At 54.3% G+C, this 26377-nt stretch overlaps 12 protein-coding genes across 12 annotated transcripts; 5 read left to right on the forward strand and 7 right to left on the reverse strand.

Moving 5' to 3' along the window:
• Positions 1–488: 488 nt before the first annotated feature.
• EI97DRAFT_400210 (uncharacterized protein) lies at positions 489–5010 on the reverse strand. Its single transcript, XM_033796432.1, has 2 exons — positions 4247–5010; positions 489–4135 (listed from the first exon to the last, which is right to left on the reverse strand). Exons 1-2 carry the CDS (start codon positions 4738–4740, stop codon positions 682–684), a joined length of 3948 nt encoding a protein of 1315 aa, XP_033652892.1. The 5' UTR covers positions 4741–5010; the 3' UTR covers positions 489–681.
• Positions 5011–5488: 478 nt separating this feature from the next.
• EI97DRAFT_434208 (ribosomal protein L22) lies at positions 5489–7195 on the forward strand. The gene is made up of 3 exons (XM_033798567.1): positions 5489–5698; positions 5792–6871; positions 6926–7195. Exons 1-3 carry the CDS (start codon positions 5659–5661, stop codon positions 7063–7065), a joined length of 1260 nt encoding a protein of 419 aa, XP_033652893.1. The 5' UTR covers positions 5489–5658; the 3' UTR covers positions 7066–7195.
• EI97DRAFT_434209 (U3 small nucleolar RNA-associated protein-like protein 15) lies at positions 7146–9060 on the reverse strand. Its single transcript, XM_033798568.1, has 2 exons — positions 7729–9060; positions 7146–7670 (listed from the first exon to the last, which is right to left on the reverse strand). The coding sequence occupies exons 1-2, from the start codon at positions 9007–9009 to the stop codon at positions 7311–7313; spliced, it is 1641 nt and encodes a 546-aa protein (XP_033652894.1). The 5' UTR covers positions 9010–9060; the 3' UTR covers positions 7146–7310.
• Positions 9061–9330: 270 nt separating this feature from the next.
• On the reverse strand, positions 9331–10709 carry EI97DRAFT_420328 (DUF339-domain-containing protein). Its single transcript, XM_033797025.1, has 2 exons — positions 10105–10709; positions 9331–10054 (listed from the first exon to the last, which is right to left on the reverse strand). Exons 1-2 carry the CDS (start codon positions 10634–10636, stop codon positions 9633–9635), a joined length of 954 nt encoding a protein of 317 aa, XP_033652895.1. The 5' UTR covers positions 10637–10709; the 3' UTR covers positions 9331–9632.
• A 111-nt stretch (positions 10710–10820) lies between these two features.
• EI97DRAFT_420329 (uncharacterized protein) lies at positions 10821–13932 on the reverse strand. Its single transcript, XM_033797026.1, has 2 exons — positions 12935–13932; positions 10821–12886 (listed from the first exon to the last, which is right to left on the reverse strand). The coding sequence occupies exons 1-2, from the start codon at positions 13665–13667 to the stop codon at positions 10983–10985; spliced, it is 2637 nt and encodes an 878-aa protein (XP_033652896.1). The 5' UTR covers positions 13668–13932; the 3' UTR covers positions 10821–10982.
• EI97DRAFT_434212 (Clavaminate synthase-like protein) lies at positions 13921–14988 on the forward strand. The gene is made up of 3 exons (XM_033798569.1): positions 13921–14676; positions 14730–14793; positions 14860–14988. Exon 1 carries the CDS (start codon positions 13962–13964, stop codon positions 14577–14579), a length of 618 nt encoding a protein of 205 aa, XP_033652897.1. The 5' UTR covers positions 13921–13961; the 3' UTR covers positions 14580–14676; positions 14730–14793; positions 14860–14988.
• Positions 14989–15493: 505 nt separating this feature from the next.
• EI97DRAFT_443227 (phytanoyl-CoA dioxygenase) lies at positions 15494–16473 on the reverse strand (the record flags this gene model as incomplete). Its single annotated transcript, XM_033799805.1, has 2 exons — positions 15494–16155; positions 16209–16473. 2 exons carry the CDS (start codon positions 16471–16473, stop codon positions 15494–15496), a joined length of 927 nt encoding a protein of 308 aa, XP_033652898.1.
• A 601-nt stretch (positions 16474–17074) lies between these two features.
• Positions 17075–18605, forward strand: EI97DRAFT_420335 (uncharacterized protein). The gene is made up of 2 exons (XM_033797027.1): positions 17075–17632; positions 17754–18605. The coding sequence occupies exons 1-2, from the start codon at positions 17334–17336 to the stop codon at positions 18400–18402; spliced, it is 948 nt and encodes a 315-aa protein (XP_033652899.1). The 5' UTR covers positions 17075–17333; the 3' UTR covers positions 18403–18605.
• On the reverse strand, positions 18567–19318 carry EI97DRAFT_400228 (uncharacterized protein). Its single transcript, XM_033796433.1, has 3 exons — positions 18886–19318; positions 18734–18826; positions 18567–18683 (listed from the first exon to the last, which is right to left on the reverse strand). The coding sequence occupies exons 1-3, from the start codon at positions 19187–19189 to the stop codon at positions 18616–18618; spliced, it is 465 nt and encodes a 154-aa protein (XP_033652900.1). The 5' UTR covers positions 19190–19318; the 3' UTR covers positions 18567–18615.
• Positions 19319–20672: 1354 nt separating this feature from the next.
• EI97DRAFT_379180 (uncharacterized protein) lies at positions 20673–22367 on the forward strand (the record flags this gene model as incomplete). Its single annotated transcript, XM_033795695.1, has 2 exons — positions 20673–21898; positions 22070–22367. 2 exons carry the CDS (start codon positions 20673–20675, stop codon positions 22365–22367), a joined length of 1524 nt encoding a protein of 507 aa, XP_033652901.1.
• Positions 22368–23417: 1050 nt separating this feature from the next.
• On the reverse strand, positions 23418–24479 carry EI97DRAFT_450956 (uncharacterized protein; the record flags this gene model as incomplete). The annotated part of the gene is made up of 2 exons (XM_033800316.1): positions 23418–23474; positions 23523–24479. The coding sequence occupies 2 exons, from the start codon at positions 24477–24479 to the stop codon at positions 23418–23420; spliced, it is 1014 nt and encodes a 337-aa protein (XP_033652902.1).
• Positions 24480–24759: 280 nt separating this feature from the next.
• On the forward strand, positions 24760–26297 carry EI97DRAFT_434218 (phospholipase D/nuclease). The gene has a single exon (XM_033798570.1). The coding sequence runs from the start codon at positions 24834–24836 to the stop codon at positions 26220–26222; it is 1389 nt and encodes a 462-aa protein (XP_033652903.1). The 5' UTR covers positions 24760–24833; the 3' UTR covers positions 26223–26297.
• The last annotated feature ends 80 nt before the right edge of the window (positions 26298–26377 follow it).

The following is a 26377-nucleotide window of genomic DNA, read 5'->3' on the forward strand; positions in this document are numbered from 1 at the left end:
GCATCAAAAAATCCCTTACAACCGCGCCGGTGATGGACGCGCTTAGGTTAGGAGTCTATTACCTCGCCCTCAAGACTCAAAAACAGTGCCACCTCTAGGAAATGTGTAGCTCTACGCCTAAGACCCACTCCTTTTCCAACGGGAATTCAGAAGGAAATACAGGTTCGATTATAATTTGTCATGTAATACTTAATCATGGACGGGGAGTGATGGTTCCTACATCATGCGTGACGACTGACGAGGGAAGTAGAGTGGTGGTTACGAACACGGGATTGACCTAATTGCGAGATTGCTGACAGTGCAGCTGGTTCATTGATGTTTTGTTTCCATGAACTTCATCAATGTCTTCGCACTCTATGCACATACGGTCTCTCATCTACCGAGACTACCTCAACGGGTATTAGACTAAATCACATGACAAAAACCATTCACATGCTAATTCTGCCACGTTCTCTCAAATCGACAACATCGACTTCCTGTCACATGCTCTCAAAATGACATTGAATTCCCTTCACAGAATGCCATAATTACTATTAAGCCTAAAAGCATCTGATCTACATGATGAGCTAATGTCCAGTTTCGCTTCTAAACTCCCACATCCGAGTTCCCATTTTTCCAGCTCCGAAACCCACCAAGGCTGCACAGAGGTTGCTCCAGACCCCGAGCAGCCAAAAGAGCTCATCATCCCGCATGATCATCCCGCATTTCCTCATCACCACCCGCCTTGTCCTTAGACCCAGCAGGCCGCAGAAGCATATTGCGAAAGTCCTCATTACTCTTGACTTCCCTCTCTTCTCCCCCATGCGACCCGGACCCTGCAGACCCCGCCGTCGCCGTCCCCCTCTGTGCAGCACCTAACCCAGGCTTTCCCCGGCTTCTAAGGAGCCCCCCTCCTCTACCCCTAGCACTAGGCGCCGTGGGTCTTTTGGTGAGCGTAGCAGGCTTCATCAAATTGCTCGGTGCTCTATACTCGGCCTTATCTTTCTTGAGCTCCGCAACAGTGCCAACGCGGATCTTCCTTCCCGCCTCGATCTCGTGGCCATCGAGTGCGAGGCTCGCTTTCCCGACCGCGCTGACGTCGTGGAACTCGATGATGGCGCCGCCGTGCTGGGGCAGGTGAGTGATCTTCTTGTAACCGCAGGGTTCGACGAGTTTCTGGATCCGCGCGTCGGTAACCGTGTCGGGGATCTTGAGGAGGGCGATCGTGCGGTCGGCGACAGGCGCGACTTTGGCTTCGGGGGCGGGTGTCGGGGTTTTCTTGTCGTCGTCTTGCTCCATCTTATCTCCGCTGTGCGAGTCTGGAGGCTCCTCGCTATTGTTGACAATGGCAGATTTCACTTTGGGTTTCCCATCGCGGCTCGCAATCTCGACTTGGATTTTGAAGCCCTGCATGTCCTTGCCGTTCATTGCCGCGACAGCCTTCTCAGCGTTCTCTTTCGTGTCAAACACGACGAACGCATAACCCTTGTTCTTCCCCTTGAACTTACCAGCAGTGTGGACTTGCATGTTTATGTTTTGGATCGTGCCAAACGGCTCGAAGGCCTCTCTCAGTTCGGACGCATTCAAAGAAAATGGAAGGCGACCGACATAGAGCTCCCGGCCCTCCTCATTCGCACCAGAGCGTTTCTTTTTGGCAGCAGGATCCGAGATCTTGACCTCCAACTTGAGATTCTCAACTGTCGTGCCATCAAGCTTGGTAGCAGCCTGGGCCTCGTCGGCACTAGCGAACTGCACGTAGCAGAACCGACGGTGCGCGGCAAATTTCAGCGACGGGAACCGCATTTCGAGAATCTCTCCGCAAGGTTCGAACAGTTTCCTGAGATAGGCCTCGTCCGCATGAGCAGGATAGTTGGTGACGTACACTGTTGTGCTCTCTCCTTTCTTGATAGTTATATCCCTTCCTTCAAAACCCTTCGTCTCTTTCGTTAAAGCGTATTCAGCCTCTTCCGCCGTTTCAAACTCTACAGTCGCCGTCACGGTCTGATCTGGCTCTGGCTTCATCGTAATATTCCGCACTTTGCCAGCCTCGGTGAAGAACTTCCGGATGCGGGTCTGAGTCACATCGGCTGGGAGGTTCCGAACGATAATAGACGCATGTTCACGGTCTCGCTTTGGAATCGGCTGTTCAGAGGGGCCTTCATTAGTTGCAGCCGCTGGTGGTTCGATAGATGTGGAGACGGCAGCAGATTCCTCGGCCTCAGTTGGTTTGCTCTTCTTCACAGCGGGTTCGGCCTCCGTGGCATCCTGCCGCTTTCTCTTCCCAGCGCCATCGCCAACGTGCGCGCTGTAACCCGTCTCAGCCTCAGCCTGCGACTTCTCCCTCGCTCTGCGAATCGATACAATGGTCTCTGCGCGCCGCCGCTCGATGTTCGCACTTCGGACCTTGAGGACGCCTTCGTGCTGCTCGCAATGGTTGACGTACATCTCAATGAGCGGCTCCGGATGATCCACGGTAGTGAGACGTTTGAGCCCCAGTTCCAACACTTCGGTAGCTCTGGAAGGGGGCAGAAGTTGGGCCCCAGCATTGGTTTGATCCCGCACAGCTGACCTAGACCAAATAACCATTTCCCATATGTAATAACGGTACCAAAAGTCGTACGAATCCTGCTGCTTCTTGACAAGGGTTTTCCAGATATGCCGCGCTTCCTCCAGATTGCCCCGCTGCGTCAGAAACTTGATATGGATGCGCTCGAGGCGGTACTTTGGATCACCGGCCCATTCTTTGCCATACTTCTTCGTGCCGATTTCATGCGCAAGTTCCAACGCGGAACGAATGCCAATCTCGGCAATGTCGGCATCGTCTTCTGTAGACTTGGGATCATCGAAAGCTTTTCGGCGGAGGTAGCCACACCAGGCTATCTGCACCTTCATCAGTTCCTCAATATCATTATGCTCCAGCATGCCGGTCCGCGTGGCGCTGTGTTTGACATGCTCGATTTCTTCGTGGGACCGGCCATCTGCTTCAAGGCTCAATATCCGATGAGACCAAAGGCTTCCGGACCAAGGGCAATGCCTAGTTGCACGCTCCAGGACGTCGAGCAGAGATACAGAGCGGTTATTCTGCCAGATGAGGAACTCCACATGGTCTTCCCATAACGACGGATCTACCGGGAATCGCACCGTCGCACGCTCGAAGAGCGCATTCACAAGGGGGAAACTCGACACGCCAATTGTCTTCTTCTCCCACTTGAGATACCGAGTCATGGCATTGTACTCCGCCGACTGATCCCCAGACTGTTGCGCCTTGAGCAAGTTGAATTCATGCTCATGACGGTGGGCATAGATCTCCTTGACACGCGAATGGTGTGACACGGCGTATTCCATGATGGCTTCGTAGTTATCCTGGTAGAACCGCGAATTGAACGTGGAATACTGGCCTAGCGTCTGGTCCCATGTGGCGTGAGGTAGGCTGAGCCGATCGTTGAAGATGTTCGCCACTCTCTTCACCTTATCGGGGTTGTATCTGCGATCCAGGTCGTCTACAAGCGCCTGTAGATATCGATCCCACACGAGGTGACTGTCACTAACATCGTACTTGACGAACTCGGCGCCTCGTTGCCATGTGTCCAGAAGCAGATCCGGTGTAAACAACTCCGTACCTAGCGCCTTCTCTTCGTCAGACCACCGCTCTGGCGCCACCGGTTCCCAAACACAGGCGACCAAATGTGCGACGTAATCACCATATTGAACCCATAACTTGGCGCTGTAGGGCTCCTCACGTGTCGCCTTCTGACACATCTCTAGAACGGCCATGCGCTCTTCCAGGTTCGTTGCTAGCACCCGCTCAACATTTATCCGGAGCTCCCAAAGACGCTCCCCAAGAGTGTATCGGTTATCCATCGACTGAAAGGCCTCGCGGAGAACAGGTAGCAAGTCGTATGTGTGAGCTGCATGCGGCGAGCCGTCGGTGGAATTGACAAGGTTCTGAAACCCTTGGTGCAAGAGGGTGATGAAGCTGACATGGCTGTAGTAGTCGAATGGGTTCTCGATGAGCGCTTTTTCAAGCTGGCCTAGAGCTTCAAGACTGGCCTGGTCGAGCCAACGTGAAGTGAAGACACGCGGTGTCCGCGGAGACGGTTCGGTATGCATGCTAACGTTGGAGTCGCCGGAGATGCCGCGAGGGATGTTCTGGAGACTGGAACCAGTGGTTAACGTTTTTCCACTTGGGTAGCTACTTGGTGGGGACAGGTGCGGCACGTGGTTTGCAGCCTGGCGCCTTCCCCATTCTGAAAACTCTTCGACGTACCTTATCGACGGTCTCTGGCTGGCGTTCTGCTGCCTCGCCGTCTGCTGAACATGCTGCATCGACGCCAAATCTGCCAAGGTATCCATCCCCGGTGTCGAGGCCTGCCGATGCAGCGGGTACGGGGTTGTCATTCTAGAGTCGTGCGCCGAGCCCAGTTGTCCTTTGTCAAAGGTAGGGGTGTGCACGGCGCTGTGTGTTCCTCCGTTGGTGTATCCAGCATGACCTGGCGACTGCAGTGGAGCGTGGGTTGCCGGGGGCTGGCGCATATAGGTAGGCATGGAGTGCGGAGGGAGCGGATCATGGTGGAAGCGCTGCGGTGAGGAGGTGATGTGCTGCTGCGTCTGCGGTGTCTGCTGGCTGAGGCCGGACGGGGTGCGTGAGGGAATCTGGCGCATGGCGCGCTTTGCGGACGATGGGGCTGCCACTGGGGGAACCGGCGGCGGCGTCTCGGTGGCAGGCGAATCCTGCGGCGATAGCAGAGAGTTGATGTCCATGGCGGAGCGGTGCGTCGTGTTCTTGGGAGTACGTTCTTGTCACGCGTGAGAGGAAAAGCGAACCGCTACCAGCCTCGACGGCGGCATGGGACGAGCCTATGGAGGGCGTGCGCTCGATGAGTGAAGGGATCGGCCGCAAGGTGGTGGTCTGGTGAAGGTGAAGAATCAGGTGAGGTCAAGGAGGGCCAAGCTGGGGTTTGCTTGGGGGTGGCTGCTGCCGGGGCAAATATGCAGGGTCGCAGACAGAGAGAGTGAGAGAGTGAAGGTTCAAACATGTCCAGCTTGGAGTGGAATAGCGGCCAGACCCCAGTTGATGACGGCACGATAGTTCTTGGCGATCTGATTAGATGTTCTCGAACCGTTCCTGGGCGATGGAGACTTGCATCTTTCATGCTGAATGCTTTTCAGTCCCCAATCTCAGAGTGCCAACAGCAGCACCGTGCTGGTGCGAGGCTGAGTACGAGTAGCCGTTCACCATGTTGCACTGCGGTAGTCTACTCGTAGAAACCCGAACACTCGCCTCACTTCCGCAAACTGAGACCCTGTTGACGATCTCCATCAAACCCGGGAAGCCAGTGGAGCATCTCAGCCGCCACAATTTGGCGGCCGCTACTCCGTCCTCCGTGGACTCGCTTGAGTATACACGGGTACCGGCGGTATTGCACAGGACCTTATAGAGACTCAAGGCTTATTTTATTCAACTTACTTACACATTGTCCCCTTCTTCGTCTCAATTGCTTGTTTTTCTCTGGAAGGGGTTCCTCAAAGTCGACGGTCACGTGATCTTAACTACGCTAACCCTATCCGAATTCCCCGGCCAGAACGGCAATTCCCGTCCGAAGAATTTCAGAAACAACCGCAACTTCACGACGTCCCACTCCATCCCCCAGCGCGCCATTGGGGACGCCCACATACGCCATGAGCGCGCGAATACCTACCCGACGGATAGGGCAGCATGGTGCGTCCTCCATTCACATCTCTCTCCCTCTGTGCCGCTGCGCAATTTCCGCAAAACGCTCCTCCTCAACCACCGCTAACAACCGCCCAACAGCCCTATCCACAACCTCCCTCCGACCCAGCACCACCCACCTACTCTCCCCATCCTCCCCCCTCCCACTCCCACTCACACCCACCCGCTACCTCTCCCTCAAAGAGCGCTTCGCGCGCCTCAGATCGCCCTTCAAGAAGGAAAAAGCGCCGCCCGACTACTCCAACCCCATCCTGACCAAATACTTGCTCGACCAGGAGCGCCTGAAGAAGCAGAACCAAATCGTCGAGTCCGAGGAGAAACGGCGTCAGAGGATGAAACCCAAGTCCGGCGGCCTCAACGAGAAGACCTCACTATTCAATCCGCGGCTCGAGGTTCCCGGGTGGAGGGAGGGGATGAGTGAAGAGGAGCAGAAGGTGTGGGATGAGAAGGTCAAGGTGGAGAGGGAGAGGCAGGACAAGGAAAAGGCGAAGCGGTTGGCGGCCATGGCGCTTGATCCCGATCCAAGAGCGCGGGCGTTGTGGGAGCGGAGATTGGTGATTCGGCAGGTGCAGAGGAGGGGGCGGGTGACGCGGGATGTGCAGCTTGCGAGGTTGGAGAGGGAGAGCGTGTACAAGAGTATCCCGTTGCGGACGAGCGTGAAGAAGTTGACCAAGATCATGAATATGATCCAGGGGAAGACGGTGGAGGAGGCCTTGGTGCAGCTGAGGTTCAATCCCAAGAAGGTCGCTCGCGATGTCTACAAAGGCCTGCAGATTGCGCGCGACGAGGCCATCGTCAAGCGCGGTATGGGCCTCGGTGGAATCCAGCCTACCCCCGAGCTCGAGGACCCGGAGGAAGTCGACCTGGAAATGGAACCCGACGAATCGCAGGAGGACTTCGAGGCTCGTGTAGAAGCTGCCCAGAAAGCAAGGGAAGGAAAGATAAAGGCCATTGAAGAGAAGCTCCTCTCGCGCGGTACCTTTGTGCGACCCAAGATCGGGCCCGGAATCGAAATCGAGCTCAAGGATGGACGCAGGAAGCGGGTGCACGATCCTACGGAGATGTACATTGATCAGGCCTATGTGGGCAGGTTGCAGAATTATTACAGCCGGAGTTACAGGGCTCGTGGTAGGGTGGATAGACTGACCCATCGCATGTCGAGTAAGTCATGAAGCGCACCTGTTATCGTCAACGGTATCCTAACACCAAGCTTAGCGTTTACCGTCGTGCTGAAGGAGGAGAAGACGCGTATGCGCATCTCCGACGAGATCAAGAAGAAGCGGGACAACAGGAAGCTCTGGACGGCGCTGCCTGACCGGCCGGTTCTGGCTCAGCAGCAGTACTGTTTGTGGTAGGGTGGCACGATTCTTGAGTGTTTAGATATATGTAGGGAGTGGGTTGTGTACTTTGCATACAGATAGCCTCAGGCCGCGAGGTTTGTACAATATGCCATTGTCATTCACATACAGGTACTCGTTCCCTCTAATGCTGGGTATATCCCATACACGTAACAACTTTTTGAGTACTTCGAATCCGAATCCTGAAACGCCACGCTATGCAAGAATATGTAGACAACGAGGGATCCCACGGTGCGCCTCGCTTACTCCGCTGCCACCACGGCATCCTCGGCCTGCGCTCCCGCGGTCAACAGATCCAGCATTCCCATTACACTCCAAGAGATTTGGCTGGCCTCAATGGCTAGCTTGACCTTCTGGAAAAGGTGTTCAACGAGCATATCGATCTCCGGACTGCGTCCTAGCTGATCAGCGTACAAATCGAGAACTTGCAATGCAACATCGGTGACGAGGCGCGTGATGCGGCAGTCCGAGATGTTCTTGATGAGCCAGCGGAGAATGGGTTGCAGTGTCAGCTCGTCGCGGTTGGAGAGGGCGACGCGGAGCGCAGAGCGGTGGATGAGTTCCGTCAAAATAGTAATACTTTGTTGGCGCTGGTCTCCGTCCTGTTGTTGAGTTAGTCTTCTGCAAATCAGAAGGCTGATTTCAATCGGTGAGACATACCTTGGACTCCAGCACCAAATCCAGCGCCTTCGCATACTGCCCCCAACGCAGTGCCTTGCCCCACGGCCTATTCTCATTGATCTTCCCTCTGGCATTGCCGTCTATGACAATGTCTGCTCCCTCGCCCGTGAAGTCCTTGCCGCGGACGCGCTTCTCCCAGCCCTTTCCACGCTTACGCTTCTTAGCGCGGTCGTATTCTTCGATTTTGCCTTCCATGAGCGCCTTCATTTCCTTCTCCCGCTCGCGGGCTTGCGCCTTTTGTTGACCTGACAGACGGGTCCTTAGGGAGAGGAGACCGGACTGCATGCCGACAGCGATGTGCCTGTCCTCCTTCTGGCTGCTGATAACGCTGAGGGAGAGAATGGGGCTAGAGTACTTCATCCCCGCTACCATGTTCCAGCCCTGGGTTTCGAAAACCTTGACGTGGCCATCCAAGGCGCCGGTGAGCAGTCTGGAGCCATTCCCTGCGAGCGAGAGACAGGTGACAGTCTTTTGGTGATTGCGGAGCACCTGGACGGGTTTCGCGGCCACGATGTCGAGGATGCTGACTGCATTGTCGGCGGCAGCTAGGAGCGTTGTGCCCGAAGGCATAGGCAAGACCGCTTCGACGGCTGCCGCATGTTTAAACACCATCACGGCATTTCCGCCGACGCGCGGATCCCACAACCGTACCGTCTGGTCGTAACTCCCCGACACCAAAAGCCCGCTCTGCGCAGGCATGTAAGTACCACACCTCACATAGTCCTGGTGTCCGTTGAAAGTCATCGTGCTCTTATCACTCGGGAGATCCCACAAGCGCACCGTCCGGTCGTCGGAGCAGCTCATCAGCTCCGTCAAGACGGTGGGGTTCCATTCTGTCCTCCAAACGGGTTGTTTATGTTCCCTCCACGTCTTCAAGATCGCGCGACTGTTCACGTCAAATGCCTGGATCGCGCCGCTATCACCCCCTGCGACTACTATCCTCCCATCGCGGCGGATGTTGCCCGAGTGTGCCACATCGTCCACGCCAAAGCGATTGATCGTCTTCACCGGCTTCCGTGTCTTTGACGAGAAGATCTGCACCCGCGATCCGGTTGTCACGGCGAACAATTCTTGCGAAGAGGCTGTAAGATTCGAGGGTGGCGGAGGAGGAAACGATATGAATGTTACGGGCGACGAATGTTGCGACGGATCGAGCTGCAGTTGTGAGGAAAACGAGTTCCAGTAGTTTTGTTCGGCTGAGATGGCCGCCGGGCCTTTGGGCAGCTTTATCGGCTGCAGGGGCTGCACTTCTGCGGCCATTGTAGCGGTTAGACGTACGGAGATGCGCTGGGTATCGGCGTTGAGGTTCCTTGAAACTTTTTTGGTCGCGATGCCGCGGAGACTACTGGTTGTAATCGTTGACGCTAACTGTATTTGAATTAGCGGCTCTATCGCGTTTACTGTGTATCTAGGTAGACTACCTAGGAATCTTCGCCAGCTATCACCTCCAACCCCACGACGTTCGCATGTCTAGGCTTTATATACTGCAGCCTTCCACGTCCGACCGACGGTCAGGAAGAAAGGTAGATACGGAACGTATTATGTTTGGCTTCGTAGGGCCACCATCCCTTCAAAACGAAGCTCCACTCATAGTCTTTCTTAATAGGACTGAGACAGTCGAGTTGGGCTGACCAGGTAATCTACTCTACCTAAGGGGTGCAGGATGGTGTTCAATTCGATATGAGAAGGCGCAGTACATGATGACAATATTCAAGCCCAATAGCAGGGCCCGGACCAACAACGTTTGCGATTTTCACAATGAACTGACAAAAGCGCAGAGCCGCGACTAATAACACGTTCCACTGTTTTGTCTCCGTAGTCCAACTCGTACATATCTTACAACAAAGAGACGTCCAATGATCCAGTATGCAATGGCCAACACCTCACTGATCAAAAGTCTTAATGTCCGGCATCATCCCCAATCCCTTACCCTCCTTCCCCTTACCCTCCCCACCTTGTTCACCTCCCGTACTCCTCTCCTTAACATGCTGTCTCAGCATACTCAGAATCTCGCTATCCTTCCACCTCTGCGGGACGGGCCTATACGCCGGCTTAAACGTGCCCACCGTCTGCGCCCACTCCCCCTTAGCAGGCTCGCGCTTCCACTCATCCTTGGCCCCTTCTGCCGTCTCGAGGGACGTAGGTGTGGGTTCCTGCGTCGCCCAGTAGTAAATATCCCAATCATTTTCGTCGAGGAAGCGGTCATATTGCTGGAGTTGAGCGGGCGTCATTTTGTGCAGGTAGGCGTCGGCGAAGGTGCTGAGGAGGAGTTCGGACTCGAGGGTGCCACGCTTGCGGGATTGATCTATCGAGCATGAGTGAATCGACTCCCCAGAATACCATATCAAGACGAACATAGCAACCGCGCACGCATCGTGGCTTCATCCTCGCCTGTCCTCCTCATAGGCTCAATTTTAAACTTCGCGCCCTCGAGCTCACCGACTCCCAGCTCCGTTCCCTCCTTTTGACCCGCATTGAGCTCGCCAGAAGTTCCTTTCGGCTGTCCCGATGCACTTGCCCCCTTATTCGACCCACCCTGCGTCCCGCCCGTCATCCTCTCCATATTCTCCGGTACTGAATCCACCGGGTCGCCCTTCCCTTGCTCCCCCGCCTTATTCGCAGCCGCAAGCATATCCGGCGGGGATGCGTTCTCACCCACGGATGGCAGATCGTTGGCGATCGCGCTCGTCGTGCCAGTCAGATGTGGGTTCAGCGGCGTCTGCATCTGGAATTTGCGGTATTCCTCGCAGTTTGGGTTGCCGCGCTTGTTGAGATTTGAGAAGTCATTTTTAGGCTCGGGGTGTTGGCGAGGGCTGTAGGCGGAGAAGGGGCGGGAGAAGCGGAGGAGAGCTCGAGAGGAGCGGACGAGCGCGCGTGAGGAAGACATTTCCGCGGTGAAAATGTTGTGCGACGCGTTGTGGGTGGTGCAATTGAGAAATGGGGATCGCGGAGAGATGATGTCGACATTTCTCAGCCGAGTCTAACCACCGTTGATGTCATGATAAACTGATGACTAAGCAAATATTCGTGTAGTTATTAGCAAACTCCAAACCTCTTCTACCAAAAATGATAAGCGAGTACGTTTTCTGTGTAGGTATGAAAGTGGCGTGCACATCTCCAGCTAGAGGGACGTTGGCCTATCCGTTGTCTGCACTAAGTTGCATTTTAATGCATGCTTCAACACTTCATGATATCATGCGGCAACTACTGAAATCTTAAGTACCATAACTCCTTCACTCGCCCAGCGAAAGCTCTACCAGGTTCTTATCACGATCCTTCTTCAGCTGCACCGGCATTCTCACTCCCGCCATCCCCACAAGACCGGAACTCATGACCAGGGAAGCTATATGGCCATGACCCACCTCCGTCAGAAGAGCCTCTCCGTCGCCGAACATCTCGGCCGTCTTCGCATTTCGCATATAGTAGATGCGAGAAGAAAGGAATGGGAGAATTGGCTCGAGACGGAAGAATCTAGGACCGCTCGAGGCTATCTTGCTCAGAATCTGCTTCGTCGAGTGTCGCCGACGAGCGCTGGGAGCAACATTCGCCTTTTCGCAATGATCACTGCTCACATCAGTGCTGGGAGTGCGCACTGTTTGAGTCCATTCGACAATCTCTTCAGGGGACAGAGTAGACGCCCACATAGCTTCCTCTGTGCAAGGGTCGACGAAAGACTCCGCAGGCGTGGATACCCGGCAGCCCTGGAGAATTTCATCGAATTCCAGTGTTTCGAAAGCAGCACCCTTGTTTCTCGAAAAGTGCTGCTCCAGAACGGGATTGTGCGACAGGAGCAAGGGGTCCGACGCTCCATGGAACTCGTGCAAGTGCTGGAGAAAGTCGTCCTTCGAAGTGTATAGCTCCTGCTTGCAGAGGCGGTATTTGTGATACAGCTGTGCATGCTCGCCGTGACAAGATCGATAGCCAGCACCACATAGGTGGCAGTGGTGAGCTTTTGGAGAGGGGAACTGAGGGCAGAGAGGCGGGCCGGAGTTTTCCGAGGCAACATCGTCGAAAGTGCGCAGAAAGCGGCATGACCACACCCGGCAATGTGTATGTTTGTCGCGTGCACCAACGTTCTCGAACACCTTCGCGCAATATCTGCAACGGAAGGGACCAGCTTCCTGAGCTGTGCAGCGGTTCTCCATGTGGTTCTCCTTTCTTTCAGGCCACCAGGCTGATCTGTCCCAACCACCCGCAGCCAGGTGTTGTGCAACGTGTTCGCATCGGCTCCCCCAGTCTGACAGCGTCTGCCCACAAAATCCGCAGTGGAGCATAGGGTCGCCGGGTCTCATAGGGGCACCAAAATGACGCCACTTTAGTGCCAGTTCCTTACATCCAAAGTCCTGTTGCTGCGAACCTTGTTCACGGGTTCCGCATCCGAGTTTTGCTGACGGATGCTTGACGTTTCCGAAATGCACATGGTGGAGGTGTTGAATGAAGTGGTCGCGTCGATAGAAGGTCCGGTGCGATTCGGGCTTGTTCTTGCATTGCTGGTACTTATGGGTCGCTAGATGGACTTCGTCGGGATCGGCAATACCACAAAACGGGCATTTTTCCATTGGCTCCTGTTTGTTGCTGCAGCAGATCCAAGTTGTTCGTAGAGCATGTACTGAATCTTCGTGTCGGATCCATTCGTACTTGGTCTTGAAAGCCCTTGGGCAGAAAGTGCAAAAGAAGGGAAGGTTCCGGGATGGCTGACCGGCGTCATTAAGTCCGTCAATCTTTGGGCGACTATACGGCGAGTTTCTCCAGGCCATGCGCCTGCGACCCCGTCGTCGCTCTCGTCCAAATGAAGAGGTGTTGCTACCACGTGATGACATCGTGAATGAGGTTGGAGCGGAACCTTCCGAGGAGGTCAAGGAGGTGATGATGGAGCCTGATCGGCCCGCGCGCGAACCTGAAGATGAATCCATAAAGAAATCGCTTCGTTCACTGGATGGAGCTGCGCCAATAGCGGCTTGGATGTCGGTTAGATCTGCCGCTTCCTCGAGATAAGACGAAGCAAGGTAAACAGCTAATGGGGGCTGGGGACTCATGTTCTCGTTGATCTGCTTTGAGAGTGCCTCCAAACTCTCGGCTGAAAGCTGTGAGGTAACGGAGCGTATACTGGCATTGGACCTCTTCACCTTCGAGTCATCTACGGGTACATTAGAGATGTGCGAACAAGACCTTGGAGAGTTTTTACCATTGGGTTTCTTCCTCGCCCTGGCATTGTTAAACCACGTGCGCACGCGCTTCGCATCTAGATTCACTTGATGGGCTATTATATCGATCTCCCACGCGCATGGATAAGGGTTGGCTGCGAACTCTTCTTCAAGCATCTGTTTCGCTTCTAGAGAGATGCGGTTGGAGGGTCCTTTGTGCTTTGCTGATGCCGGTTTCCTTTGGATGTACCCAGACTGGCGGGTTTTCCGCTGTGTTTTGTTTTGCGCGGAGGAGGGCGGCTCGTCGAGCACTTGACATCGTGGCGCAATGGTTGGGCTTTGAAGGACCTGGGTGATTGGCATATGTTGCTCGAATTCTCGATCAGGCGCGCACTGAAAGACACCATCTCGTGTGAAGCAGTCGGTGCCCCCTGTAAAACCTCCTACTAACGAGATGTTAAGAGACGTATTGCCGATTGTTTCCTCTGCGCAGTAAACATCGGGACAAAGCTCGGACGGAATGGCAACTGGAGTCGTGTCTGTCTCGGCTTCTGGAGGCTCCCAGTCCATAGGTGCGCAGTCAGGATAGACGTGCTGAAAAGCGCCCCCATTGTGGAAAGGCTGTAGCTGGCATCCATTGCTCATATCAGCCTCCAATCGTGCAAAGTCGAAGAACTCATCGATGCTGCCTTGCGGTTCATCAGTCATGGTGTGCGACGAGGTCATCCTGGGCTCAGACAAAACGCCGCAAACAGGCCGGTCGTAGGTGGACATGTGGGCCTTGGGAGATGCGGTCGCATCATGGAGGGGGCAGTCCCCGCCTTAATCATCGATGTGGGATGAACTGTGACGGGGTGGACAGCCACAGCTGAGGCGGGGCGATCCATGGATGGCGTTGATGAAGAGGGCGCGGGGATCGCGGGGATCGCTAGGGTACTCGCTAAGCGGCCCGCTCGCCTATACTCCCGAATGGGAAAGTGCCGCGGTACCTTGTATCAACTTCCCAAAGCTCTCAACCAATATTGCACCACCACTCCTTTGAGTAATAAATCACTGCACAGCCCCAGCATGGCCGAGCAAATACCCATTATCGATCTCGCTGCGTACTACAGCGAGGGCTCACAGTCGCCCAAAGCCCAAGAAACCATCCAAGCCATCCACGCCGCCGCATCAACATGGGGCTTCTTCGTCATTACCGGCACCCAAGTCTCTCCGCAAACCCAATCGTCCCTCCTCTCAGCCTCGCAGGCCTTTTTCGACCTGCCTCTTGACGTTAAGAAAAACCTCGATGTCCGCCAGGGGGGCGTAGCCTGGCGCGGCTACATGCCCCTTGGCGGTGAGCATACGCACGGGCACATGGACTTTAAGGAAGGCCTCTACATTGGTCCCGAGCATGCCGACGACCACCCGCTCGTCGGTCTGCCACTGCACGGCAAGAACCAATTCCCTGATCATGTTCTCCCTAACATGCGGCATGAGGTGTTGGAGTACGTCAGTGAGGTGACGGAGCTAGGAAAATCCCTTACGGATATTTTCTCATTGGGTCTCGGCTTGGGTAAAGAGGATATGCGCCAGCGGCTGCTGCAGCCAGAGCCTGTGGTACTCTTTCGCTGCTTCAAGTATATGCCTGTCGAGAACAACGCCAGCGATAGCGAGGGCTTCGGCATTGGCCAACACACGGGTTAGATTCAATGACCTTATGTACTTCTCCGATATCCGCGAACATCTGGCTCTAGATTTCGGTTACCTTACTATCCTAAAAGTCGACTCGCCCGGCCTACAGGTTAGTATATGACTTCCCAATTCTACCGACACTTACTGACAATGTTACTGAAGATTCTTTCCCCGTCTGATAAGTGGGTCGACGTTCCCTGTGTCGAGAACTCCTTTATCGTAAACAGTACGCAACAGACTACCCTGTATTTCTCCTCCGTCGCCCGGCAAAAGCTAATGTATTCGCGACCAGTTGGTGATATGTTCGACCAGCTCACGCACGGCCGCTACCGATCGCGTCCTCACCGCGTCAGCCGGCCTAAATCAGGCTCCCCACCGCGCTTCTCCTTCCCCCTCTTCTTTGACTTTTCCTGGACTGCCGAGATGAAGCGCCTCCCTCTGGACCACCTTCCACCGCTGTCCGAGGAGGAGAAGCGACAGGCGGAGCAGCGATGGAGCGCGACAACGTTCCGCGAGGTTAAGGGCACCTGGTCGCAATACCTGGCGCGTAAGGTCCAGAAGGTGTTTCCAGATTTGCGTCTTCCAGACTTTGAGCCGAATTCCGCACCTTCAACGAGGTTTACGAGGGTCGTGGAATGCGGCACATCTGCGACTTAGCCATATGGGATATCTCGGCTGTTGCGTTATAATCTCTAACTTTCGGTCTATTCAGGCCCAAGGCGGCAGCATGTGCTATAGAGGCTTTTGAAACATGGGTAGAGGTCTATGGCCGATTATTAGGTAGAGATGATTATCGGGTTACGGTGGAAAATTCGGAGACCATGTACATTATTGCGGTAATGCATAAGACCGGCGCATTTGCAAAGGCGGTAGGTACGGACAGGTATTCGACGAGTAGGAGGGATCTGGACGCTCTTCCGTTCAGTTTACTGTGAATATAATCTTGAGAACCCCTTGGCCGGCGGCTGCAGCCAATTCCTCTCATCATACTTCTCCTCGCCCTCGATGAGGTGGAACGTGTATATAAACCGGCTCTTCCCACTCGTATTCCTCTCACTCTTGTGCAAGATGTTGCCATGAATCAGCACCAGCGTGCCCGCCTTGACCTCCCCCATCGTATACACCTCCTCCTTCTGCTCCCCATTCTCCTGTGTCTGCAGATCCCTCGGAAACTTCGCGCCCTCGTTATCCACAAACCCCGTACCCTCCGCACCCTTCTCGCCCGTCCTAACGAACCGCTTCCGAATCGGCTCCCGCCTGTGACTCCCCGCCGCGAAACTCAGACACCCATTCTCCGCCGTGCAGTCCTCCAGCGCGTACCAGAACCCCACCGCCGACGGGGGATCCGTATACAAGAACGTCGAGTCCTGGTGCGGCGGCACCGCGCCGCCAATCTCGGGCTGCTTGCAGATGACCATGGATTGCAGGACGCGCGGGTCGCGGAAACCGAGCGAGCGGGCGATGGCGGCGTTGCGGGCGGAGAGGGACATGGCGCGGAAGGAAGGGGCGAGTTCGTGCAGGTAGTGACCGATTTTGTTGATGGCGCGGGGTTTGGGCTTTGTGAGGGTGCCGGAGGGGTCGAAGGCGTCTGGTGTGAATCAGGTAAGCAGAGGGCTTGAAATTGGAATCAAGAGTATCTACCTTCTTCGAAGAAGAAGCGTATCTTGTCGCCGCTTTCGAGGAAGTACGCGTCGCCGACGTGGGTTGCGCCGTCCTCGCCGCCGGTCGAGAATTTGGTCATGGGGTGGTCGGCTAGCGAGAAGTCGTCGAGCATTGTTTTGGTGTCTGCGAGGAGCTGGTTTACGGTGTCGGGCGAGATCGCGTCGGGTATGAGGAGGTAGCCATTTTCGTTGAAGAAGGTGAGTTGCTCGGGGGTTAGGCCCAGCCTTTCATCGTCCTGCGCCATGGTGGTTTTTGTGTATGTAACGAGAGGATCTACGGCTCTAGGGAAAAATTAAGGAGTCTGATGTCGTGTTGCTGGATTGTTGAAAGAGAATACACGTCTGGTCGTTCTCATGAGTTGGGTCGTATTGCCCCGCTTTGATTGGCCGCGCTCTTCCGCGGCTTTCCGCCTTTCGTCGGCATCATGGGGAAACTGCCGACTGTGCAACAGATGGTCAGTCTGATCTTCTCTGCGGCAGTCTTCTCTCAGTTAGAAGTATCCCGTACAATGCAGTGTAAACCGCACGCCCAGTTGTGACAACTGAAACCGAGCGTGTCCTCGTGCACGAGAGGATCAGTGACTTTCAAAATTACACCCTTTGAATGCTATGTTATTAACAGCTCAGAGCATTCGATTACTGTAGTAGGAAATCAGAACGGTTCAAAAAATCATTGCGCAAGCGACAATAATGATGGAGCGTTGCCAATGCCCCTTACTGTCAATGCTTAATCCAGCGTCGAACCAGCGGCGTCAATCCCAAAGTGGAAATCGAGCGAGCCGGAGTGAAGCCACACTGATTCCGCGATCAACGGACGTGGAGACAACCTTAAAATTAAGCTTATCGACTTGTTATCAACCGGAAGAAGGTCCTCGCCTTCGCTTTCAATTTCACCTCCACCGTTGGTGATCGATAACACCCCGGCTAGTCATAGCCTCTCGGCTACTGCGGGGCGCGGCGATCGATCGGGCAGCCGCCATCAAGCGCCGGCGATGACCCCAAAATAGATGATGGTTTGAATCTTGGACCTCACGTCGGGTGGCTCCAGTGACCTCAACAAAAGCCACGCACCTCACGCAGCATCGTCGCTCTCCCCAATGTGGCCATGGCGCCCTCGCGACGCCTACAGCGGCGCAGACGATTCCTCGTTATCCTCGCTCTACTTGTTTTCATTGCATACAGCGCACTTGGCTTGAAGAATCGCTATGCAGTGTTGGCAACCTCGCGTCCTCAAACTTTTGGGCCAGAGAAGGAGCTGGTTGTTGCGAGCTTGGAGGCAGATGATGTGAGCTGGTTAGACCAGTATTTTGGAGAGTGGAAGAGGAATGTTTATGTTGTTGATAATCGGACGGCGCCGTTGACGGTGGCGAAGAATAAGGGGAGAGAGGCGATGCCTTATTTGACGTATGTATATCTTTGTCCCATTTGTCTACTTGGCACTTGTCCGTGAAGGCACCGCTTCTTCATGTCTCATTTATCATGTAATCACATGCCTCTAGCAGAAGTAGTACTGACCCCTCACCAGATACATAATCGACCGCTACGACTCCCTCCCGCACGTCTCCATCTTCATCCACAGCCTCCGCTACCAATGGCACAACGAAGACCCCATGTACGACGGCGTCCCCGTCCTCAAACGCCTCCGTCTCGACCACGTCCGCAACCGCGGCTTCGTCGCCCTGCGCTGCACGTGGACCATGGGCTGCCCCGCGGAATTGCATCCCACTAAGCCTTCCCAAGGAATCGATGATCGTTCCCAGAACGAGGCCGCTTACGGCAAAGCATTCCAGTATCTCTTTCCCGGCGAACCTGTCCCTGATGTCGTAGGCGCGCATTGCTCGAGCCAGTTTGCAGTGTCGAGGGAGCGCATACGAGCGCGGCCGAAGGAGCATTATGAAAGAATTCGAAATTGGCTGCTCGAGACGCCTTTGGACGACCAGATTAGTGGGCGAGTGATTGAGTATATGTGGCATATCATTTTCGGCATGCCGCCAGTGGATTGCCAGGATGCGGGCGAGTGCTTTTGTCAGACGTTTGGGCTGTGCAATCTTACTTGCACCGAGAGCGAATGCGAGAAGAGATATATCTTGCCGAAGTATTCGACGATTCCGAAGGGTTGGCCGGAGGTGGGGCCGGGGACGGATGGGTGGCCTGAAAGAGGGTGGGCGGACTGAGATTATGCGATTGATTCACGTCGCAGTTAATATTGGGCTTTGAATTAAGTGAATGCATCTTAGGTTCAGATGATGGCGTTGGGCGTATCCCCGGTCGGCATAGAGCGGAAAGGGAGCACTGCGACTCTGAAGTGACTCAGTGATGCACGAAGGCTGATCAACGTGTATAAAACTTAGATTCAAGGTATATAGTTCAGCATATCTAAGCAAGAATCACCTGCTCTTGCTTTGAACACATAACGCAATGCCGCCCAAAACCAACGCCATGCCAATCCAAGTATCTCCTCCAAATCAGCATCACGCCAAAAGTCGATAGCAATCAGAGACCTACCTCGACTTATCACCTTCTTCTCCGCCCACCACTCCCCCAGCACAGTGAACAAAAACGCCAAAGAATTCGTTATCGGCACCGTCAAACTCAGCTCTGCATCACACATCAGCCCTCATCCGACTCCAACTTTTAGTCTTACCAATACTACTCACCAGCCTGCCCAATCAAAACAAAGAACCACACACTCCCCGTAACATTCAACAGCAACGGCACCGCATACGCGGGTCTACTCAGCACTCCTATCACCGCGTACCAGATCCCCAGCACCTTCTTCCTCAACCACGATGTATTCGGATCGGACAGCGACGGGCGCGTGGGAGGCGTGTAATTGATCGCGGCGCGGCGCATGAATGGTGTTGTTAGGCCCCAGCATGCGCCGACGAGGAGGAAGCCGAGGATCCAGCGGAAGAGGGAGGGGGTTGGGGGAGAGGGTTGGAGAGGAGGGTTGGGGTCCATTGGGGGGGAATGCGCTGGGGAAAGGATATAGAGAAAGAAAGTGGAACAAAGATATACATACAAGAAATAAATGATTTCACAACAGCAGTAGGGTAGCGCACGAAAACGCGGAGTGGTTGTGAAGCTGTTCATCCTCAGCTCTGGCCTGGTTGCGGAGCTCACGGAGTTTAACGGGAGCAGGCTGCTGTGATTCGGAGCGGGCCGAAACGTCCGAGCGCCTAAATGTTTCTGCCCAGCTGCAGCAGCAGCGTCACCTTGTCAATCCGATCCATCAGACACGAATTACCCGACATCCTGCCTGCTCTTTCACTATTAGTGTCTGATTCTTGCCGCTGGTAACGATTAGTCTGAGGGTCACAGCTTGTGACCGCGCGGAAGTCTGGCCAACCAAGGTTTTGAATCCCAGGAATGCGATGAGACCAACCTCCTTTGGCTTCAATTCGGCCTCGATCCATGAGACCAGCTCGTGAACTGAGTTGCAATATACTCTCGAGAAAGCATGCTCTATGAGCCTTTATCTTCAGACCAGCGTCCAAAACAAAGCCACTTCGGGAGTTCCCGTCCACCATGATCCCACAGGTACAGTATCGTTCATCCATCATTCTGGATTAGTCGATTTTCCTTTTTCTATTACCTTTCTCTATTTCCTTTCGTCTCTTGCCAAGATGTTTCTCGTTTCCTTTCTGTGCCTCGGATGAGGTGGGTGGCTGTTTGCGGTATGTGATCCACTTGCATTCCAAACAGTTGGAAACGATGTCGAACCATCGCCCACATGATTGGACTCCTTACCATCCTCTTATTTCCTCTCTTCCGCGACCGCACAGAAACGGATACTGCTGCGATAGAGCAGTCTTTCAGGCCAGATTTAAAGGTCAGCTCCAACTGCTTCAACGCTATTCAAGAAATGTCAATTGGACGATAATGGCTCCTGCATGCCATCCGTGGTACCTGGGTCCTGGATTGAGGAATGCAACGTGGCGGGTGAGTCGCAACGGTTGTGGCTGCATGCGGCTTTCTGCTTCGCCACACCCGCAGTGGATTGCCCAACCTCCTCAGGAAGACGCCATGAGTTTGGCCTGTTGTCATCCTTTGCACAGCCGACAAACGCCTCTTCGTCATGGTGAAAACCCTATCTCGACCCCATTCTTCGCTTAGTGCTAAACATAGCACCTAAAAGTTCAGGAATGTCCCGATGGACCTGGAGGCTGGCAGGAACTCGAAACCACATGATGCTGCAGGTATATATCGAGTATAGGTTTGTCAGTTTAGGGATGTTTACTTTGTTTGCTCATCGCATCATTGGTGCTCCTTTGCATTTTACACACTGCAGTACTCCCTCACGGAACGATCTACCGACCCATCACTCTCGCCATTCGTTACCACGGCATTCTGCTGTATGCAGTCTCCAGGCTCCTGGTTCACGCCATTCACGTGAAAGACACTCTTCATGACATCGTTAGCACAACCCCACTCCGATTTCTCAATGCGGCCGACGGACAAAGACATTGAGGCCTTCGACCTAGATGAGCTCTTTCAGCAGTATGAGACAGACATTTTCCAGCGGGTCAACGGTGCGGCGGAAGACCCGTCTGGATCTGACGACCTGGCACATCTCTTTGAGGTGCCGTCGTCGAATGAGATTGACCCATTCAGCACACTGCCTATGCCGAATTGGGATCCCAGCTCAGATGATGCTTGGCAAAGAGCTCTCCAGCTCCTCGAAGATAACCCAGCCTCGCCCGCGCAAGACAAATACTCCTCTGTCTATCCGGAGTCTGGGGGCAAAGCATCGTTGAGCGATCCTGGGCTATACCACCCAGCTCATTACTTCGAACTCGATCACAGCGAGCGAAGGCCATCTTCCTCTGCGCCATCGACACCAAAACCATCCGCCACTAGGCCCAACAAGAAGGTATACTCTACGCCAGATCAAACCCACAGGCAGAGAATCCAAAAGCCAGCCGGGCGGAAAACGAGCCCATTGACTAAGATGATGGCCCCGTCGACATTGCGCGCCGGCATTCAGGACCCTTGGGCATCCAGGATGGACACCGCCTCGGATGAGTTCGCCTTGAAACTCTCCGCTTCCGACGATCCTCGTACACGTCCACCCTCCTCCAAGGTATCTCAAGAACCAAGCACAAACGGATTGTTCCCACGAGCACAGCCTTGCACAGTGGCCTTGTCCCCGCCTTCCGTGGAAGCAAGCCCTGAGACACAGCATTCCAACTACCAGCTCACGCCACTCTCCTCTCCTGCAATCGATACGAACTCTCGCGGCAGGACATCAACAGATCTATTCATATTCGGAACCAACGTTGGAGGGACAATGAACCTCCATCCCCATGCGCACAATGCGGCTCTTTCAGCCTTGCACACTCCTCCGCCCTCGACTGACCTTCCAATGACCACGTGGGTTCCCAATACCACGCCTACGTTGGACTTTGCATTGTCAGCCTCGCCAGATTTTCACTCCATGACAAGCATGTCCGGGACCTGGTGGAACAATGGCATGACTGCGACCACCACCCAAGCGCCTACGCCCACGTACAATGGACATAGAAGGGCCTATTCCCAAGGACAGGGCATGTCCTTCAGCAGTGGTGGCGGAGTCGGACTCGGTATCTCCTGCGACACCGCCTCATTCTCCTGCTATGGCGGTGGCATGGGAAGTTCCAATACGCCTATGAGCAACAGCTTGGGGGCATCGTCCATGGACATGATATATCCGCAAGGCCCAATTTACCCCACTTCTCCAGAAGAGATCGCCATTGGGCATGGACCAGCACGCACACCACCCAGCCGCTCACCGACGCACAGTCCGGTCCCTCAACCCCGGCATACACGGAGACGCCACTCATCGCATCACAATCCCACCAGCGCAACTCGTCGTGCACATAAATCGTCCATTCGCAAATCATCACATAGCTCAGCCCCACATTCAGCAAGCCACAAATCCGCACAGGACTGCTTCGTCAACTTCACCCCGGACGACAGCAAGAAGATTCTCACAGGCGTGGCGCCGAGCGGGAGTAGCAAGACGAAAGCGCGAAGGGAGAAGGAGGCGGCTGATAAGAGGAGGAAGCTAAGCCAGGCGGCTATGAAGGCGGTGATTGAGGCTTGGGGGGATATCAGTCGGTTAGAAGAGGGTGGGCTGTTGAGTTTGGAGGTCGAGTAAGCCGCTGAGGGCTTGAGTTCGCGACACAGTTCTTTGACTCCCTACCACCCTCGGTTTCTGAGACGTGATGGTTGAGTTGGTTCTGTTCAGCATTGACTCGCCTTTGTTCGTGTTGCGAGCTTTTCTTTGATTGGCTCGGCCTTGCTGTACCTGTTCCTCAGGCCCTTCGGGGGGGTACTTGGTTTGTGGTGTAGAGTTGGCCTCAGGCGCACTGTTTTTTCTTTGTTCATCACTGTCATTATTTATTCACATCCCGTAAGAGGTTTAATTTAGACGTGCGACCTGGGTAACGCTACTTGCCGTTGGGGCCGAGGTGGTGTATATTTCTTTGTCCGTTGCCGCCTTGGTTTAGGTACAGCTCTCATCTCATCTAACCCCATGTGGGCTATGCTCAGTGTGGATAGTGTACTACTCTTTTTCACGTCCGACTGAACAGACAGGGGGTCGCAGGGGTATATCTGACGCTGTGATTGGCGTGACAGCGCCTTCGTCCAGGTATAATGAGCCTTAAAGCACCGTGCTCTAGTGCCTTAAGCTAGACTGTGGCCAATTGAAATGGTTGAATTAGGTGATCTAACTCAGAGCAGCGGTACAAGGGGTTGTTCAGTCGGATGTGAGAGGGCGCAGTAATGGAAGAGTTCGTTGGGCATGTGGACCTTCTTTGGTCTCTTGTCATGTTTCAATTTCTGTATGGATCTAACAATGCTGCCCCGCCTTGAGATTGTGGATCGCGGATAAGTCATCCAAAGGAAGGAAGGCGGATGTACAGGTGGCTCGCCGTGCTTGGGTCGGCTTGCATTCATCCAGATGTGTTTACATGACATGCAAATAGACCCCCAAAGTCCTCTGGCGATGTAGACTGTACAGTCAGTGATCCATACACCTGTGCGCTGCGCTTAGGCAGTCCATGTGCGCGTCGGCGTCGAGTAGGTGCTTGTCGCAACGCGCAGTGGCCGAGTGGATGGGCTGGCTCTACGCACTGCTTGCGCTTCTCTAGGGCGAGCCGAATTCTGGGTTATCGGAGAGATGAATTCAGACACCCAACGCAGGTCAACCTCCCATCTCCAGCCTCTGCAGGATCTTCAGCACCAGCCCTTTGGCGCCTCCCTCATACGGCTCGTAATCCTCCTTGAGGTCGGTGTCCATGGCGCCAACCTCTTTCAAACTCCTCTCCTCCGCCTCCATCTCCACAGCCCCTTCGTAAACCCTCACAATCGTGTCTTCATCTACCCGATTCCCACAAGCCACCAGGCCCCTAATCAACGTACTAACCCTCATGATCTCCCTCAGCACCCCGGGCGACAGCTCGTCATTCTCACTCGAGTAAAGCGTCTCACTGACGCCCTCCTCCAACCTCGTGATGCTGACGTCTTTTCCCTCCGCGCCGACCGTATTATGCTTCGACACGAAAATATACCCATTCACACCCAACACAACATCCACCTCGCCCGCGTGCGTCTCGAGCGTGAAAACCTGCCTCCTGGATCTCACCACGCCACCCCTCCTGGACAAAATCCCGCCCCCAGCCCCCGAAAGCGCCGTGAAGAGCCCATTCCGCAATTTCCCATATTTCAGCGACCTCGTGTGCAAAGACGCCGTATTATCCTGATGCAGCGCCTGCACCTCTGCAACCAGTAAATCCCCCTCGCTGAAAAACGTCCGGATGTTCAACTCGTCGACTGCGGTCCTCCTCCGCAGGATCCCGCCGGGGAGATTGATGGCGCTGAGCGGTAGACTGGCTAGCATCGGCGCGGCGATGTCCACGGTCCATTTCTTGGTCTGCACCGCCACGATCCGGCCGACGACCAGGTCGCCTATCTCCGGGTTGTAGCGAGCGCGTAGAGGTTGTACGGAGAGCAGTTTGTTCGTCTTGTGCAGGTGGCCCGCGACGGTCGAGGTGATGGTGCTGGAGCCGGCGGGGATGTAGGTGCCGTGGCCGCGCATCCATTGCGGATCGCTGGTTATGGGCTCGCCGGGCGTGACGATGGAGCGAGTGGTGTTGGAGGTGGGGATTTCGGAGTCGGAGAGGTCCATTTCTGAGGAGTCGTCTGAGGGGATGTCATGGTGGGTTGGGAGGGGGGTGGTGGAGGGTGGGAGGATGGTTATGGGCATTGTGGGGGAGCGTGTCGGGGGTCAATGGTCGGTGACTCGGTGGTGTGAGGGATGAAAAGCTCGATAGGTGGGTAAAGGGAGCTTTATCTGTTGTTAGATGGAGCGTTGTAGGTATACACATTGACTGGTGCGTTGATGGTGTTGCTCTAGGAAATTTCCGAAGATATGGAGCAGGGGCTGCAGAGCAATCCGCTAGGACGTAAGTGATCTAGCGGCGGGAGCTTTGCTTTAGCGTACATCTCTATTCCAAGGTCCTTTGATCCTCCCTCACCCTCTGAAAGCATATTTTTCCATCTCTGATAGATTTGTTCATTGCGCAGCCAATATATTCACTTTCTGAATTCTCTTAATGTAATGTCTATTCCAAACCGAGTTTCACCTTCGGAGTCGCGCATAGCGCGCCTTAACGAAGCCGTTTTCTCAACCTTAGAACAAGCTACATCGGATAATCTACACGATGACCCCAAATACTATGCCAGAACCCCACGGGAACTACTGAGCACATCCAACTCACTAGCGTTCGAAACAGGGACCGGATCCACCATTTACGAGACTCTCAGACCGCTTTTGGAATCCGCCAACCACGAACTCATCCTCGTGACATGTTTCTGGGCGCAGTCGAAGAGCTTGGACACAATCAATGACATTCTCGTGCATCTGTCCCATAAAGGAATCGAAAAAGGTGTAAGAATACGTGTGCGGATATGCTTTTCGTCACTTTCGATATTTCAGAAGCTGTTCCATACGCAGAAAGTGTCAGGGCAGACGTATCCCCCAAGCGTATGGAGATCGAAGCTTGGACTTCCAAGTCCAGAGATGCTCACAGGACTTGATCTGGAAATCAAGTCCGTTTTCCTTCTACCGTTCAGTGTCATGCATCCAAAATTCATGATCGTGGATCGGCGGATAGCTGTAATGCCTTCTTGCAACGTGAGTTGGGAAAAGTGGTTCGAGGGATATGTCAAATTTACAGGGCCTGCTGTCAATGACCTCTTAAAGTTCTACTCGAAATTCTGGGAACGAAGAGAGGAGTTACCCCCGCTCGGTGCAGAAGCAGTCGCAGCAGAGACCAGCCACCATGGATCTGTTCCTACCTTCCTATTACCTAGCCCACACCGTCGGAACCCACGTTTCCAGCCTTTTACGTCTACCGAGAACGTACGGGCGCCACACACACCACTGAACGCCTTCATCCTGACTTTGATCGATAAAGCGAACAGCAAGATCATTATCCAAACACCGAATCTCACATCCCCACCTGTCCTTTCCGCACTTCTGAAAGCGTTAGCACGAGGCGTCGATGTGCAAATCACCACTTCGGAGAACCTCATGGTGATAGAACAGCTCGTCACGGCCGGCACCACGACACCACGCTGTGTCAGGAAACTGAGAAAACGGCACATGAAATTGGTTTCTGAGTGGGAGAGTCGCGTTGGTACAGGAGACGAAGAGGCCATCGCAGGCTTGGTCAGGCCTGGCAATCTGCAACTGTTCTATTTCAGGCCCAAGAACGGCTTGAAGAGGAAGGGACAAGAGAATGGGGAGCCTCAACAGAGCCATTTGAAGATGATGGTTGTGGATGATGATGTAGTTGTGCTGGGCTCTGGGAACCTGGACAGGGCGAGCTGGTTCACGAGTCAGGAGCTGGGCATAGCGTTTTTTGATCGTAGGTTGGTGGCCAAGGTAATTCAAGCTGTTGAAGCAAGTATGAATGAGCGGCGTGTTAGGGTCACGGCCTCTTGACACGGTTGTGGATAGGGTTGAACGACCGCGAATAGAAAATGTCAGTGATGTGGAAAGTAGCCGTGTGTCCTAGCGTCACAAGTGACAGGTCAAAAAGGATTCTCATCGAAGGCCACGTCCTGCACGTTGTTCTGAGTGAGGTGATAAAACTTCCT

Source organism: Westerdykella ornata (genome assembly GCF_010094085.1).
Source record: "Westerdykella ornata strain CBS 379.55 unplaced genomic scaffold EI97scaffold_14, whole genome shotgun sequence".
NCBI lineage: Eukaryota > Fungi > Ascomycota > Dothideomycetes > Pleosporales > Sporormiaceae > Westerdykella > Westerdykella ornata.